Consider the following 18016-nt stretch of genomic DNA (forward strand, 5'->3'; position numbering starts at 1 on the left):
TGTCATAAAAATTATAAGATGACACACATATGTCAACGTGTTTTGTTTTTTTAAACGACATTTAAACGATGAGACACAAATATAGGTGTCATAAAATATTCGGATTTTACCAACGATGACATTTTTTTTATGACACACATGTTTACGTGTCATAAGATTAGTGTGTGTCGTTGTTCTTGTGTCATTAAAGGTCATTTTTCTAGTAGTGTGGGGTCCAAAACAGAAAGAATCCTTTGAGATTCTGAAGTAGAAATTGAGCAATGCTCCTGTCTTAGCCCTACCTGAAGGGATTGAAGACTTTGTTGTTTACTGTGATGCTTCATACACAGGAATGGGTTGTGTGCTTATGCAAAGAGGCAAAGTGATTGCATATGCATCATGACAACTTAAGGTGCACAAAAGAATTACACCACCAATGATTTAGAATTGGGTGCCATTGTATTCGCACTAAAGTTATGGAGACATTGTCTATATGGCACAAAGTGTATTATAAACATGGACCATAAAAGTCTACAGCATCTGTTTAATCAGAAAGATTTAAACATGTGACAACGCCGTTGGATGGAAACTTTGAATGACTATGAATGTGAGATTCGTTACCATCCCGGTAAGGAAAATGACGTTGCTGACGCCTTGAGTTGCAAGGAAAGGGTTAAACCGACTCTAGTTAACGCCAAAAGCATTAACGTACGTTCTAGTCTGATTGAGAAGTTGTTAGATGCTCAGAAACAAGCCTTATTAGAAGCAAATTCTTCTAATGAAGGATTAGGTGGAACTGTTGAGCAGTTAATACCTAGAAATGATGGAATCCTGAGATTTAATAATCGCATATGGCTTCCTATCTTTGGAGGACTCAGAGATCTGATTCTCCAGGAAGCTCATAATTCTAGATATTCTGTACATCCTGGGGGAGACAAAATGTACCAGGATTTGAAAAGAAATTATTGGTGGATGTGTGTGAAGAAATCCATAGCCACTTATGTAGCTAAATGTCTGACGTGTTCGCAAGTTAAAGCCGAACATTAGAAGCCGTCATGACTGCAACAAAGACTTGAAATTCCCACATGGAAATGGGGGATGGTAACTATGGACTTGATTACCAAGTTACCAAAGACCAAACGTGGCAATGACACGATCTGGGTAATTGTCGACAGATTGACTAAGTCAGCCCATTTTCTGCCAACCAAGGAAACTTTTAGTTCTAACAAATTGGCCAATTTATATGTGGACAATATTGTGTCTTTACATGGAGTGCCAGTATCTATAGTATTCGATAGAGATACTAGATACACGTCACATTTTTGAGAAGTTTTCAACAATCTTTGGGCACACGATTAAATTTCAGTACGGCTTACCATCCACAGACTGATGGACAGAGTGAGCGTACTATTCAAACATTGGAAGACATGCTGAGAGCGTGTATTATTGATTTAGGTGGTAGTTGGGATGATCATCTACCCCTAATCGAATAATAATAGTTATCATACTAGCATCAAGGCCGCTCCATTTGAGCGGCCTTAATGCTAGTATGATAACTATTATTGTAGGAGAATTCGATTAGGGGTAGATGTAGAACGCCCGTTTGTTGGGCTAAAGTTGGGGAAGGCCAACTATCAGGACCTGAGATAGTCCTGAAAACCACGGAGAAGATTATTCAAACCCGTGATAGGCTCAAAGCTGCCCGTAATAGGCAGAAGAGCTATGCTGATAAGAGGCAGAAACCTCTTAAGTTCCAAGTTGGGGACAAAGTATTATTAAAAGTATCACCCTGGAAAGGTGTGATGAGATTTGGAAAGAAGGGCAAGTTGAGCCCGAAATACATTGGACCATTCGAAATAATTGAATGTGTCAGTTCTGTAGCTTATACTCTAAAGCTACCAGAGGAACTTAGTGGAATTAAGGTTGTGTTCTACATATGTAATTTAAAGAAATGTGTAGCCGATGAGTCGCTAGCAATGTCGCACCATGATGTACAGACCGAAGTGTATAAATGATCCACGGGCGGATCGGATAAACATAATATTACATAAAAGACCACTAGGCGTCATGCATGGAGTTGCAAATTCCACTAAGCAATTACCGGGCAGCTTCCAGCCTATTTACGTACTTTGCAACATGCACTTAGTCTTTTGAAGATACGTCAGTGTTTACACTGGTAAATACAAATAACCGACACATTTTGAAAATATTTAAAAATGTTTTTATATACCATAGGTATATAAATTTTCATAAATTACTTGGGACAAACTATATCTCTTGTTATAGTATCAATACATATGCGATCCGGAACTAAACTCCGAGACATGATTAACCGACACACCACTTTAACCCATAAAAGGTATCCCTATAAAGGGTAAGAAAATATTTTAGTACAACATTAGAATCTGACGGGTGTATGCCTACACCCCGTGCTTAAGTCATAGCCATTTGCAATTAAATGAGCCAATGATATCCAGGACACGGTCGCATTAACCCCCAATGTTTAATGTTTAAGTTATCAAGCAAAACGAATTAAAATGGGTTATTCATATTTTGGACACAAAAGGTCATTGATTCCATACCCGACCAAGCAGTAATAATTTACCGCATCCCAAGCCCGTATAGGGAAAATATGTTAAGAGTATCTACCTGACTTAAGTCTTTACAATTCAAAGAAAGTTACAAGCACAACCATTCAAACAAAACAACAAGTATGGTTGAAAGTTACTCGACTCCCTTAGTCTAGAATAAATGGACTTATTATCCATTAGCATGTTTACGGGTCCTATTCAAGTCATAGACTTGGACCGGTTAACTAATATAAAACGGTACGGTTCGCTAGATTAAGCGGTGACCGGATAGAATATGGTTTAAACCCTTAAAAGTACTATGGCTTGTATAATATAGGGTAAACAATAATACATTCTGAATAGAAGTGAAATTGAAGGAGTTTAACCAAATTCGGCTAATTTATATAAACTAAGCTATATAAGTCAACCGTACGCGCATAGGCGGTATCGGGCAATTGGGTGATCGGATGAGTCAACGATTAATATGTTACCATATCAGTAGGTATTACAAATTATATGTTCATTATGGTTTAAAACCATTTTATGCTCAAAAAGGCATTTCGATCAATAATAGGCATAATACATGAACTTGCATAAAACCCGACAACTGAATATGATCAAATGCTATAGCCTCAGAGGGTTATTTAATAGATTAATATGATCATAATATAACTTCAAATCAGTAGCTAACTTAGCTAAATTGGGTCAGAATCGAAAGTCAAAGCAGAAGTCAAACTGCTTGACTTTCGGTTGCAAACTGAACTATAAACTGAAAATGACGGGTTGAACATTCTTTAGCATGTTCTAATATGTTATAGTAACCGATTTAATGTCAAAAGTATGTGTTTAGATAATTATAAGTTTATTTTATACATTTTTACGAAAAATTGCATTTTGACTTCCATTTTAACATAACTTTGACTCGTCATTTAACCAACTTAACCTGATCTTTAGGAGGTGCCCTCATAGGGGATTATCACCTACCATATTATGATCACGTAGCCATGTTCAATTTGAATATTGGCTGGACCGTAATGGTCATAACCGAAAGTCAAAGCAAAAGTCAATTTGCTTGACTTTCGGCTAATTACTTAGCCTAGAAAAGAAAAGAGCTATGAAAGAACACTTACAAGTGTTCTAGGAGGAATAAGAACTTAGTAGGAGGCCTCTATAGATCAGAAGCAATCTCCAAGAGTGATAGAGAAGAGAAAATAAGAATGAGCAAGGAAAATGGTTGCACAAAGTGGCTATTTATACTTGAACATGATTCTCTAGATCATGCCAAATGTCCCCAAACTTCTAGAGTTGATTAGTGTCCAAGGATGTGTAGGAAGCAGGGAAGGAGTGGCAAGTCGCGAACAAGGTGGCAGAAAATGCAGGCTGCCATGGCAGACTGCCATTCTACCAGTTGCAACCCCTTACGGGCCGTAAGGGGTGGCAGCTTACCGGTCCATAGTTTTAAACTGCTTATGGTCCGTAAGTTATTAAACCTTACGGTCCTTAACCGCTTACTAGTTACAATAATATAATTGCCTTACGGGGTCACTCAGAGGTCAAATTAATTGGCATGTTAACATAAATGGTCCCTCCACATCCAAAAGAAAGACAAAATCCGTATTGTAAAATAAAAAACAACAAAGCCATCCATATAATTAACTCTCATCAAACATGAATGATTGGAGGATTACAACTATCTTCTTTGGATCAAACTAAATGAATTTCGCAACTGACCCAAAATACTAACCCTACTTAAAGGGTTAAGGGTGTTTGGATTAACTTACTAGAAACATTTACAAAAATAGTTTTCAACCAGTTAGTCAACTTCAAAAAACGAAGTATTATACATACGTATTTATCTTTAAAAAAAGAGTGCGTTGATGTAGTAAATAAACTGTAATACTTTTTAATTTGATAACATAAAAGAATACCTTTTTGGCCAGTTTTACTAAAAGAATAGTACCTTTTTTGCCAGTTTTACAAAAATATGAGACAGCTTTATCGGGATGAGAATTGATAAAAAAAAAATTGGTAAAATTATAAAAATAGTCATTGGCAAACCCATTCTCAGATTTGATTTGGCCATCTCATGAATCCTTGGAGTGACCTATCATGCACCGGATGGGTCTTTGACCACCTCATGCGTCCTTCAGACATCTCCGGGGATTTTTCATACGTCTACGGCGAACTTCCATAGTTTCCGGCAAGATTCCAAACTTAAACAATTCCAAAAAACGCAATCTTTTTCGACAATCCCACATCGTCTCTGGAAAAACCTCCATAGTTTCCTGGAAAACTTAAGCAACCCCCGAAAATTTAATCTTTCTCAACAATCTCATATCGTCTCCAGCGAACCTCCATAGTTTCCCGACAACCGCCGTAATTTCCGGCGAACCTCCATTGTTTTCGGCTTCAACGTCAACTCCAAAAACCAAATCTTCCTCAACAATTCCCAGTCAAAAATTGTTGCTGAAGGGAAGTCCTGTGGAAAACGGTGTTGTCCGGGAGGTTAATAATGTGAATTGACCTTGTGGTGGTGGTGGTGGTTCAAAGAAGAATGTGAAGAGTGTTTATAAGCCACCGGAGCAATGGGGAGGCGGTGGTAATGGTGGCTGGAATAAGCTGTGGAAGGGACCATGGTATAATAATCAAAGAAAGGGTGATCCGAGGTTCTTGATTAAAGGTGATGAGGTTGTTGTTTCAGGTATTCAGGATTCAGATTCAAGAACAACTCTCATGATAAAGAACATCCCGAATAAATACAGGTACCTGTAATGATAAAGAACATTCCGAATAAATACACGTTTCTCTTTATAAATTTAATAATAAACAAAAAATTATTAGTTTGAAATCTTCCTAGGCGTGTCCATGTTTTATTGGGTATTAGTAAAGGGATTTCCAAAGACTCATCCCATGCATGATGTGTCGTTCCAAAGACTTATGAGATGTCCAAATCTGAAAATAGTTTTGGTCAATTACCATTTTGTAATTTTCCCTAAAAAATTTCTTCACGAAAACGTAAGTTAGCTATTACTGGTCATGTATTTAATAAAAGTTTCTTTGATTCAAATAAACTTTGGAGACAAAAGATATGAAAAAGGATCAAGTAGCTTAAAGTTGAATTCAAATTCATATATTTTAGAAAAAAAGCAAGATATCTATAAATCGGTATCCAAAAAGTAGTTTCAGATTTTGTTTGAGAACTAAGCATTGACAAACTAACAACCAACCCATCTTGTGATGTGGAGCCACATATCTAAAAACTAGTTAAATTGAAATTTTAAAGTTTAACATTACCTTGTACAATTCTTCATTTTCCTTGCTATGAACGGTCAACATGTTATAAACACCTAAAATATGTGTTCTCTCATTCCTACATGATGAAAAAGGTTAAAATTAAGCATGGTACATTTGAAAGAAAAAAAAAAACCTTATGATACGAATAAAAGGATATTTCTTCACAATAATAACTCAAAACAATAAGGGAGAAGATAGAAGTAACGAAATAAGAACTAATTAATGTTTACTCTGATATGACATTGGCTGTTTTCTTCGAAGATTGGCAACAAAGTGTTACCAATTGAGGTTGTTGATGGCGGCGGCTGCAACGCTACTGGAATCGTAGATAGGTCTAGAGAAATAACAAAAGAAGAATTAGGTTTTATGATTACGCGTGAAGTAGGGTTTGATATTTATAGATTTATATTATTGGACCTTTATTGGGCCTACGGATGCTTGTTCAATTTAAAAGGATACAAAATGTTCAATAAAACACAAAAAAAACAACGTAAAATGTGGTTGTTGCAATTTTTACACTTTTATATATAGGGGAGGGTCTAAATGAGAACGTGTGAGAAGGAATAAAAAAACCATGAGAACTTGGTAAAAACAATTCAAATTCTAAATTTTTTTATGCTTATTATTATTATTATTATTATCCGAATACATTGCTAGGAATTAAATTTACAAGTTTAAATTTACGAGAATTCGTAAATAAAGAAAATTTACACATGCGTAAAAAATCTAATAAGAGTGATTTTAAGAGGAGAAATGAATTATTTGATGTTGTAAATTATTTTTTTGATGTTGTATTATAATTTCAATGAGGGTTGTATTAAAAAAATAGTTTTGATTGGTGTTCTCATTCGCTCTCACGGGTCTTGCAATATTTAGTGTTCTCAAGATAACCCCTATATATATATATATATATATATATATATATATATATATATATATATATATATATATATATATATATTTAGGAAAATTGGTATTTAATAAAACAATCTTTAACCAGTTGGTAAATAATAATCCAACCTAGAGAATTGGTATATAATAATCCTACCTATTAACATGTTGGTCCTCAATGAACTTCCGTTAATTTTTTTTAACTGAAGTTAGTTTTTAAGTTTTATTTACTACACAAATAGTCCCTGTAGTTGTAATTTACTAGTTTTAACTATTTTATGAAACAAAAAAACCACTCGAAAATCCTCCTTTTCCTCGATTTGAGGTTTATAAAATAGTTAAAACTTGTAAATTACAACTACAGGGACTGTTTGTGTAATAAATAAAACTTAAAAACTAACTTCAGTTAAAAAAAATTAAGGGAAATTTATTGAGTACCAACATATTGATAGGTAGGATTATTATATACCAATTCTGTAGGTTGGATTATTATTTACCAACTTGTTAAAGGTTGGTTTATTAAATACCAATTTTCCATTTATTTATATATAAACGGGATCAGGAGAAAACGGCAAAACATGCGAGAACGGTGAGAACGCATCCTGGACGAACACATCAAATCTTTGACGGCTGTAATTATGGCGTTTTGTTTTCCAATGGCGGTTAGATAACTATTGGACTTCTTTTTGTTTTATATTTTTTGCACATTGTTTCACGCTTTTTTTATAATATTACTTGTTCAAATTAATTTTATAATAGTTTGGTAGTTTTTTGAGGGCGTTTTTTATGGCATTATGGCGTTTTATATGCATTTGCTAATTTTGGCGTTTTATTATATTTTTCATTATAGCATTAATATTCTTTTTGTTGTTTATTAAGGGGCTGTTTGTTTAGATTTGAATGGATCCATTCAGAGCTTACCTCTGAATCGGTGGGTTGTTTGGTTCACAAAACCCTTACCTCTTAATGGTTCCATTCAGATCTGAATGGTTCAGATTTGAAAAGTCGCTGAATGAAACACTTGACATACATACCCCTTCCTCCCATCTCCTCCACAGCTCCCCATCCCCCTCCACTGCTCCTCCACCGTCTCCTCCTCCACAGCCGCCGGCTCCTCCTCCTTTGCTACTCCACAACTACACCGATAGCTCAACTTGAAGCGGCTCCGATGGATACGACTCCACTAAAGATCAAATCAAGCAACAAACTCAAAAAAAAAATTCAACCAAAACCAAGATAATCAAAAAGAAAAATACTTTACATACCAGCATAACTTTTCTCAAGAATCTCCAACTGAGAAGCAGTCTTCATCTTCCTTTTTCACCCTGGGCTCACCACCCTCTGCCGGAATCTTATTCCCCCCCCCCCGCCCCCAAACCACCGCCGCCGCCACCAGCACCGTCCATTTCCGATGAAAAGATCGAAATTGGGAACTGCGTATTGCAATTGAGACCAAACCCACCTCGAAAACCAGGTCAAAAACTGATCTTAATCATGAAGAAAAAAAACTAGGGTTTGTAGAGAGAGAAATGGGCATTTGAAATTAGGGTATTGTTTGAAGAAAAAGCAAGTTCGAAAGTAAGGTATTGATTTACAGTGAATTGATGCTAATCAGATAGTTTTGTTCATAGGGTAAAAATGTCATTTTACACATTCATCCAGAGGTGCAACCAAACATCATTTTACTGGTTCAGCACTTATTGGTTCAGAGCCTCTAACCCATTCAGACCTCTTATTCATTCAGCAGATGTTGCCAAACAGCCCCTAACTGAAATTACAAAACAAACAATAGATAAAGAAAATTAAAAAAAAAAAACAAAGTAGAAGCAATTTATGATTTTAAATCTTCAGTGTCATCAGTCTCTTTTTTCTTTTGAAACTACAAGAAATGTGACAAATAAATGGCGTTTTGGGTTTGGCGTAGTTTATTTTCTTTGTTCATGTGTTGAAGTGTCTTTATGGATGTTGGAGACATAGATCGACCCCGTGTGGGTGGATGCTATCCGCCTGTTGTCTTGATTATAATCATCGAGGCCAAAGTAGCATTTACACTGGTACAGGTCTCTTCTTATCATCCAAACCTTCTTCAGGAACAAAGATGACAGTATGACATATGGGTGTCATCAGTCCCCACTACGTCAAAAAAGGCTTATGGTCACAAAAAAAAAAGTGTGACCATACACCTTTCGCTACACTTTTTTTTTCCAGCTCAAGTGTGACCAAAGGTCGAGTCATCGTAGGTATCATACAGTCACATTCACGTTTAGTGGCTGTAGCAACTTAAAAGTGTGGCTAAAGGGTACCATTGTTTCTTGCTAGAATCAAGCATTATGTGCAATAAGTGTGGCTAAAGGGTTGCAACAGTCACATGAATTTATTGTAAGCGTGGTCGTTTCTACTATATAGTCACATAAAAGTTTGTTTTAGCCACATCACTTTAAAAAAATGTGGCAAAAAGAGTTGTTATAATCAAGCATTCCATCCATTAAGTGTGACTAAATGGTAGCAACAACCACATGAACTCACTGTAAGTGTGGCTGTTTTATTATTTAGTCACATAAGTTTACTATAAATGTGGCTAAAAACTATTTCTAGACACACAAAACAACTTTGTACTTTTAAATGTGGCTATTGTATAACCTTTGGTCACACATTCTTTTTTTTCACGTGACGTTTGCTAACATTCCGTCCCAAAAAAAAGGTGATCATAGTGTAGCTAATGTTTATGTAAAGCCACATAAAGTTTTGTGTTTTTAAGTGTGGCTAATGCCTAACCTTTGGTCACATATATTTTACTTTTCTCATGACGTTTGCTATCATCACGTCACATAAACAAAAACAAAGTAATGATAATGTGGCTAATGATTATGTAAAGCCACAAGAAACTTTATAATTTTAAGTGTGGCTATTATCTAACATTTGGTCACACATATTCATTTTGCCCATTACGTATGCTATTATTCTGTCACATAGAAAAGACAAAATAAGGATGGTGTGGCTAAAAGATATGTAAAGCCACATGAATTAATTTTTTTATTTTTAAGTGTGGCTATTGTATAATATTTAGTCACACATAACTTTTTTTTCCCATGACGTTTGGTATCATTCAGTCACACGAACAAGAAACAAAGGGATTATGGTGTGGCTAATGGTTAAATAGAACCACACAAAACTTTGTAATATTAAGTGTGGCTATTGTCTCACCTTCGGTCACTCATAACTTTTTTCCCATGACATTTACTACCGTTTTGTCACACAAACAAAAAACAAAGTGACAATAGCATGGCTAATAGTTATGTAAAGCCACATGATTTTGTAATTTTATGTGTGACTATTATTTAACCTTTGGTCACACGTATTTATTATGGTTCTATGTGGTCATTTTCATGTAATTATTTATTTTAGTTTCAGTTTTTTGTAAAATAAAAACTGAAGTAAACATGAGATAATCTAGAAACCAGATGATATTAACAATAATATCCTAAAATCCATACATAAGTTTTCAACTTAAACACTAACTAAAGACAAACTTCTAATCAAAACCTATCTATAAAAGTTTCAAAGGGAAACAAATGTACACAAAAACTAAGAGCTATTTCTAGATTGTTTTCTTCGAGCCCATATACTCACTGCTTGAATACGAGAAGCAGTCCATATACTCACTGCTTGAATACGAGCAGCACTTATGCACTTTTGCCTTTGCTTCTTCACACTTCTTTTTCTCTTCTTCCTTTTGTGCAGCAGCCATTTCCCTTTGCCTCTTCAGCTCACTAGTTATTATATATGATCCATTTGAGTATGCAAATATAAGTTCAGCTCAGTAGTAATTAAACATGATCCATTTGAGGATGCTAACATAAGAAAAAGTGTATGAAGTTGGATAAATAACTTACTCTAGTCTAGCCCTTTCATCTAAGGGGCTAGCCACCAGCTCCACCTCAAAGATAAAGTTGCACTGCACATTATGAAGTCCATCAATAACAATATAGTCAACTGTGCTAATAATCAAAACAAGCTACCTATGGTTAACATGGAATAACAATTGCAAAATATTAGACACGATAAGCTATGAGGTAATTACTCTGATGGAATCTCTGGCGGAGAACCAGCTCTACCATAGGTATAATCTGACTTGCAAGTTATTTTGGCAACCTCCCCAACATAAAAATTAAGATTGTGAACTCGTAAATATTAAATGTAAAGGTGAAGTAGTTGTAACTCCGAGTGAAAAAACACAAAATGAATATAAACAATGTATGTATATAATGACCATTTTTACTTAAATACACATTTGATCAACTTCTAAAAAATATAAGCATTTGACCATTACAAATGATTACACGTAAATACAACCCAATCAAAAGGCGCCATGTGGACAGGGTTGTTCCTGAGCAGAACCGGGCCAAATCAGAGTCAGCTCCAGCTCGGCTCAATTTCACATAACCGATCTGAAAATTGAGCTTGAACTCGGCTTGGCTCAGTTTTTAAGTTAGAAGTTAACATAACAAAAGCAATTCTTATTGGCAGCAACTCAACAAACAAAAAATAAGGAGCATTTGTTGAACTGAAGCTTTTGTATACACATCTAACGATCATGAAAAGTAACCACAAGTCAACCAAAGTGTATGGTCGTTGATAATAAAAATCCTCAAATATGCTATAAAACTAAGTCACAAAATTTTAACTGGTAACTTTAAAAGTTTTGAAACCCAAGAGTAAGAAAAATACCAGAAATATTAACCAGCTTTATCGGTTGATGTTGAGGTGGCCAAAGTGAAGTTCGTTGGTCAGTTTTGGATACAGAGATGTGAGGAGGATTTGAAACTTGTGCTGCTAGGTAAAAAAAATCCTTCATTGTTCTAAAAGCAACATCCCATGCCTTAATCACAGGGCCCTTGCCAAGTTGAAAGGTGAAAATTGTATTGTCCTCATGTGTAGTGTCAAAAACTTCACCTGTTTCAGCCAAACTCCCTTCATAATGCACTGTCCAACAGTCCACACACCACATGAAATCCCATGTTCACAATCAGTGTCTATTAATATTGTAATATATATATATATATATATATATATATATATATATATATATATATATATATATATATATATACACATGTGTGTGTGTGTGATACAAATAAACACATGACAATGTTGTGTCTATCACCTAAACAATAAGAATTCAACTCTATTGTAGCGTAACATGTTTGACATATATAACCCAAGAGCATGGTAGATGATGAGCAGCAACACTATTTCAGTAGTGTTGGATATTATCACCGATTCAAGACAATGAAACTAGAATCAGAGCCACATTAGCAAACAGTTTTAGTCTAAAAGTGTTAAATAACATTACCATCAACAAGAGGAAGAGAGAAGGCTCTTTGTAGGAGCAACAGCATAAGGTTTAGCACTCTTCACAGCCGTCTCCAGTCAAATTAATTGCTTCAGCCATATCACCTAGCATGGCTGAAGATAAAACATCAACATAGCATGTGGAAAAGACAGCAACTGCATAAGGTTTAGCACTCTGACACGACCCGAAAACACGACACGATCACACGAACCTATCACGAAATTCGTTGGTTTGAGTTTAGCCTAAATGGGTTCGGGTCAGTTTCAAGTTGAACCCGCGAACCCGTTTAGCTAAATGGGCCAGGTTCGGGTCAACCCAGTCGGGTTGGCGGGTTGACCCATTTAACCCATTTCCATTTTAACCCTAATGAAGCTCAAGCGATAAATACATTAAATCAGATTCAAAATGCAATGTGAAGACTGAATTGGAACTTACCTGTGGTGGTGTGATGGTAGTCACTCGAAGTAGGGGTGACTGGCGGCTTGAGCGATTAGCGAGTGTGATCGAAACATCTTGGAGAAACGTCCACGACTCACCTACCGAAACTGAATTCATTAAAAGTTTATTACAACTAGTGGGTTTTTCGGCTTTTCACATCGGACTTTCAGTTATGTTATTATTGGCTATATAGACATTTGGTATAGTAATCAAGAGGTGTTTTACATTGATGGAAAACTATGAAACTGAATACCGGTATCACTATTGATGTTGTTCAGATGGTATAAGTTTGATTCATCACAGTATGGGTTTATGTATTAATTACATGTACCAATACTGATGTTTGATTCGACACAGTACCATAGCAATACAATGTCAATTTATCGGAAATGGAAGCCATAAAAGTGAATATCGGTACTGATTCTGATGTTTTCCAGTTCGATACGTTATCCGTTTTTTCAATTTATAGCGGAATGTTGGATGTGGGTAGGAAGCTATAAATAGATTGGTGCAGCACTAAGTTTATTAATCCAAAGTTATAAATAAACTACCTTAATCAAATGAATTTATCATTTCAATTTCACAAAAGAAATTAAAATTCTTCATTGCTAACGAAATGTTTCAGCTTTGGATTTTTCTATACTAAGGCAAACACATGGCCGCAAAAATAATGTCATAAATTAACCTAATCATAATATTAATATAGTAATTTGGTGATGTCCAAGATGGATGTCCTACCATTAAAATGGATATCCAAGATCTATTCAGTTTAATAACTACAAACTTTTCTTTAATTAAAACATCATATTCTAAAGTATACAAACTTAAGACTAGTATCAGGAAGAAACTTCAACATCCTTCCATCTTATTATTATGACTCGAAAAAACAACAGTTTTAATAATTAAAAAAACCCATTTGCACATAACAGGACCTCAAAAATCATATCCACTGCCCAATTATTATTATCTAATAGTAAAAGCTACCAAATCAATATATTTATACCATAAAAAACAAACACTCCATCTGATTCAGAAACAGGTCTTCTAAAACATGAAACCCTAAACAGAATGAAACAGTTGCGGATAAACCAGAACTAACCTGGATCTTCATAGCTTTTTTGTTGGCTTCAAGTTCACTACCTGTACACATATCAATCAATCAGAAGGGTGAAATCAGAACGAATTAGAAAGAGAAAGAAGAATTAGGGTTCTACGCATTTCCTTTGGAAGAAGCTTAAGCTTCTCCAGATTCCTCTCACGGGCAATCTTCAACTTCTGCGCATTTGGTTGGGAGTGGATCCAGTTGAAAGGAAATCAATGTAGGGAAGAAAATGGAAGGCGAGGAATACAAGCAAAAAAAATGAGGGGGAGTTTGAAATTGGAAGAGGAATTGGGTTGGGAGGGAATTTTTTTTGGGTGTAATGTTAAAAGAGGGAATCCATTTTTTTAAATTTTTAATAAACAAGTGGGTTTTTTAAAGCTTCGTGACGGTTTTTCGCCCCAAATCAATTGGTTAATAAGACCACCCGTAGTGGGGCGTTATTTTTTAAAAAAAATTGAAAAAAAACGCCCCAACCCCCCCCCCTCCTCCACTACACTAGGCGTTATAGGGCGTTTTTTTTTTTTTTAAATTTGCATGCTAGCGTTTTAAATATAATGCTGAAGTGATCAAATGGTGGCCAATGGGGAGGGGTCAAGTGTTTGACTAGCCAATGAGCAATTTCTTTGTTTTTTTTTGTTTAATGATTGGAAGAGGCATTATTCCCACTACACCACTTTTGCAATAACGCCCCATACTGACTGGGATGACACATGTCGGGTAATGCCCCATGGTGGGGGCATTATTTTTCTTAACCACTACGGGTGGTCTAATGGTACTTGTAGGATACAAGCATTTAATATAACGGCCAAAGGATATAAAAACGAATACATGTGCGTATACAACTCCTTTATCCTTTATATGGCTAATTTAAACCAGTTTTAATTAGTAGAAACTGAAAACGCTTTTACCAATACAAGTACTGATGTTATTCATTTGGAATAGGTTCGCTTCGTGACGACACTGGTAGGACCGTTGAGAAAAAAATCAGAAAAACGAACACAGGTACCGATGTTGTCCGTATGGTAGTTTGGTTCGTCATAATAAATAACAAAAAGTTATAATTAGATACTGAAACTTCCCAATAAAAAGTTAACAGTAAATAACAAAGAGAAAATATAAGGCAAAATAAAGTTAAACGGATTAAATACGTATATCATGAAAACTATTGACGGACTGTTAAGACCTAATTTGGTCCATTAAAGCATACATGGTCTACTATTGGCTATTGGGATCCATTAAAGCCTAATATGGTCAATCAAGACACGTATGATCTACTATTGTCCATTCTGATCCATTAAGACCCAATATAGTTCGTGAAGACAACAATGATCTACTATTGTCTATTATGAATTATTAAAGCCCAATATAGTTCATTAAGACAACAGTGATCAACTATTGTCCATTGTGAACCATGCCTAATATGATCAATTAAGACATGTATGATCTACTATTGTTCATTGTAATCCATTAAGGCCCAATATAGTCTATTAAGACAGCAAGAACTACTATTGTCCATTGTGATCCATTAAGGCCAGATAAAGTACATTAAAACATGTATGATCTACTATAATCCATTGAGGCCCAATATAGTTCGTTAAGATAACAATGGTCTACAATTGTTCATTATGATCCATTAAGGCCCAATATAGTCTATTAAGACAACATTGATCCACTATTGTCCATTATGATCTATTAAGACCCAATATAGTCAACTAAAACATGTATGATCTACTATTGTCCATTATGATTCATTAAGGCACGATATAGTCCGTTAAGACAACAATGATCTACTATTGTCCATTGCGATCCATTGAGGTCGAGCTAAGCTTATATAAGTTTATTTACAAGCCAAGTTCGAACCTAAAAATAAGCTTGTTTAGTAAAAGAGCCCGAGCCCGAGCTTCACTTATCGAGCTCGCAAGCGTAAAAAAATTATTAATTATTAATTAATAGATAATAAATAGGGGTGTAAACAAGCCCATAGGCTCGAGAGCTACTCATGATCGACTCAGTTAAAAGCTCGAACAAGCCGAGCTTTGGGTTTTACTCGTGAGCCGAGCTCGAGCTCAAAGAAGTAGGCTCGAACTGAGCCGAGCTCGAGCTTCATAAAAACATAACGAGCCGAGCCCGAGCCTTGTCGAGCTCGGGCTCGGCCTCAGCCTGGCTTGTTTACAACCCTAATAATAAACGAGCCGAGCTCGACCTCGGCTCGTTTGCACCCCTAATATTATCTATGGCCTAATATGGTTTACTGAGACTTGTAAGATCTATTATTGTCCATTGTGATCCATTAAGGCCCAATATGGTGCATTAAGACCTATATGACCTACTACTATTGTTCCTTGTGATCTGTTAACACCCAATATGGTTCATTAAGATATTAAGATATATATGATCTACTATCGTCCGATGTGATCCGTTAAGGCCCAACTTGGTCTATTAACCGAACTGTTAGTAACGGTTTTGATTGTTGAAAACTGAAAATAAACCATTAAAAGATGAAACCGAACCAAACCGAACCGTTACCTGCGGTTTGGCTCCAGTTTGATTTCAGGATTTATTTCTCATGGTGTAGTTAATTTGTTGTCACTTGTTCATACTAAATAAACAAATCTTAGTGTACAAACAAATTAGCATATTCCAAAAAACCCATTGCATAATCATTTTCCAATATATTGTATACTACAAATATTTTAACGTTAACGAAAATTATTGTTTGTCAATACATTCGTTGACACTTAAAATACGGTTTGTCACATAGAAATAAAAGTTGGTGCATAACTCGACCATTCTCCGCGAAAGCCATTCATGTCCGCAAACGAGTATTCCGCTACTCTTCCCCTAATCTGAAAGAAATACACAGGAACAAAAATTATACATATTTTAGAAACACCAAAAGATACTTGGGGAACTTATATACAGTTCATTAACGAGTGAAAGATTTGTACCAATTATTAGAAAATGTTATAATACGAGAATGAAAAGGTATTTTTTTCTTATGTTTAAGTGCAGTGGTGAATACAGTTATTTGAGTAAGTCAATGGCTAGGGGTGTATTAAACTTGAACATGGTATTATAACTAATAAATTGAATGTAGTCACATGATAACTCCAATGCAATCTTATAACATACTATCCATATCTATAAACAAAATCAGATGTGTATAGTAAAGAATCCATATAGTTGGAATAACATTGCTATATCAATTTATAAGATCAGATATTAGATGTTAACCCTAGAATGATGTGTACTTACTGCTTAGAATGTAAAAAGGAGACAAAGAGCAAGAGAAAAGAACACTTACTCCTAAGTGCAAACGAGCCGAGCCAAGCCGAGCCCGAGCTCGACCACGCTCGAGCTCGAGTTCGTTTAACTTATGAAAGCTCGAGCTCGGCTCGAAGGTAATTTTTCAAGCACGAGCTCGTCTCGGGCTCGACTCGTTTAGTATTTATTAATTAATTTATAATAATTATAAATATTATTAAACATATAATTTAGTTACTTTTTTATATTTATATAAATGGTAATTATAAAATATATGTTTAATATATTAATACAAATATATAAACAAAAAGCTCGTTTAGGCTCGTGAGCCGGCTCGAGCTCGATAAGCGAAGCTGAGGCTCGGGCTCGTTTACTAAATGAGCTTGTTTTTAGGCTCGGGCTCAAGCTCGAGCTTGTTTAAGCTCGGCTCGTTCGAGCTTTTTGCTCGTTTGCACCCGTACTCCTAAACATTATAGCAAGGTAAATGGTGTTTCTTTTAACAGTTATTAGCAATATTCTTGCTTGTTCAATAAAACATATATTATAATTAGAAAATAAAACCTGAAAACTGGAGAGCCAGAGATGTTAGAAAAAACGACATACAAGATGAAAAAGAAATACTTATACTGATACAAATGATGTCTAAGAACTGAACGCCCATGATGCATTCAAGAATTTCAAGTAATCAGTTTTTAACCAAGAAAAAATGTCAACAGAAAACTATCAGTCATAGAATGTAAATGTGGTGATATGAGGGTGGGCAACGGGTCAATATGGGCTCGGATCAAAATGTCAACAGAAAACTATCAGTCATAGAATGTAAATGTTGGGTTGGGCTGGCAAAACTTTTTTGCTATTTTACCCATTTGACCAGTTTGATTGTTAACTATATTTTATATCTTATAGTCTAAACCATTTGACCTGACATAACTTAAATGCAACCATTTGACCTGTTATAACTCAACAAGGGAGTGATGAACCTACATGGATAACAACCAATAAAGCAGGATAATGGTTATACCAGGATGTTCCTTCACCATCTTTTGTCGATAAAAAAGATTCTTGTATCCAATCCCAATCACTACAAGAAATAACCACTTTTAGCGGCGACACCATTAGCGGCGA

General features: G+C 35.4%; 1 protein-coding gene and 1 pseudogene across 1 annotated transcript in view; both read right to left on the reverse strand.

The window, feature by feature from the left end:
• LOC110871069 overlaps window positions 1-8005 on the reverse strand; it is a 43070-nt gene extending 35065 nt beyond the window's left edge. Inside the window, exons 1-5 of the mRNA XM_035975981.1 lie at window positions 8000-8005; window positions 7769-7917; window positions 6124-6177; window positions 5844-5919; window positions 4902-4987 (exon numbers count right to left, since the gene is read on the reverse strand). Coding sequence (XP_035831874.1) covers window positions 4902-4987; window positions 5844-5919; window positions 6124-6177; window positions 7769-7917; window positions 8000-8005 — 371 coding nt within the window. The remainder of the gene's footprint in view (window positions 1-4901; window positions 4988-5843; window positions 5920-6123; window positions 6178-7768; window positions 7918-7999) is intronic.
• A 2170-nt stretch (window positions 8006-10175) lies between these two features.
• LOC110869936 lies at window positions 10176-10925 on the reverse strand (annotated as a pseudogene).
• Window positions 10926-18016: the final 7091 nt, after the last annotated feature.

The sequence above is a fragment of the Helianthus annuus genome, chromosome 8 (assembly GCF_002127325.2).
Source record: "Helianthus annuus cultivar XRQ/B chromosome 8, HanXRQr2.0-SUNRISE, whole genome shotgun sequence".
Taxonomy (NCBI): domain Eukaryota; kingdom Viridiplantae; phylum Streptophyta; class Magnoliopsida; order Asterales; family Asteraceae; genus Helianthus; species Helianthus annuus.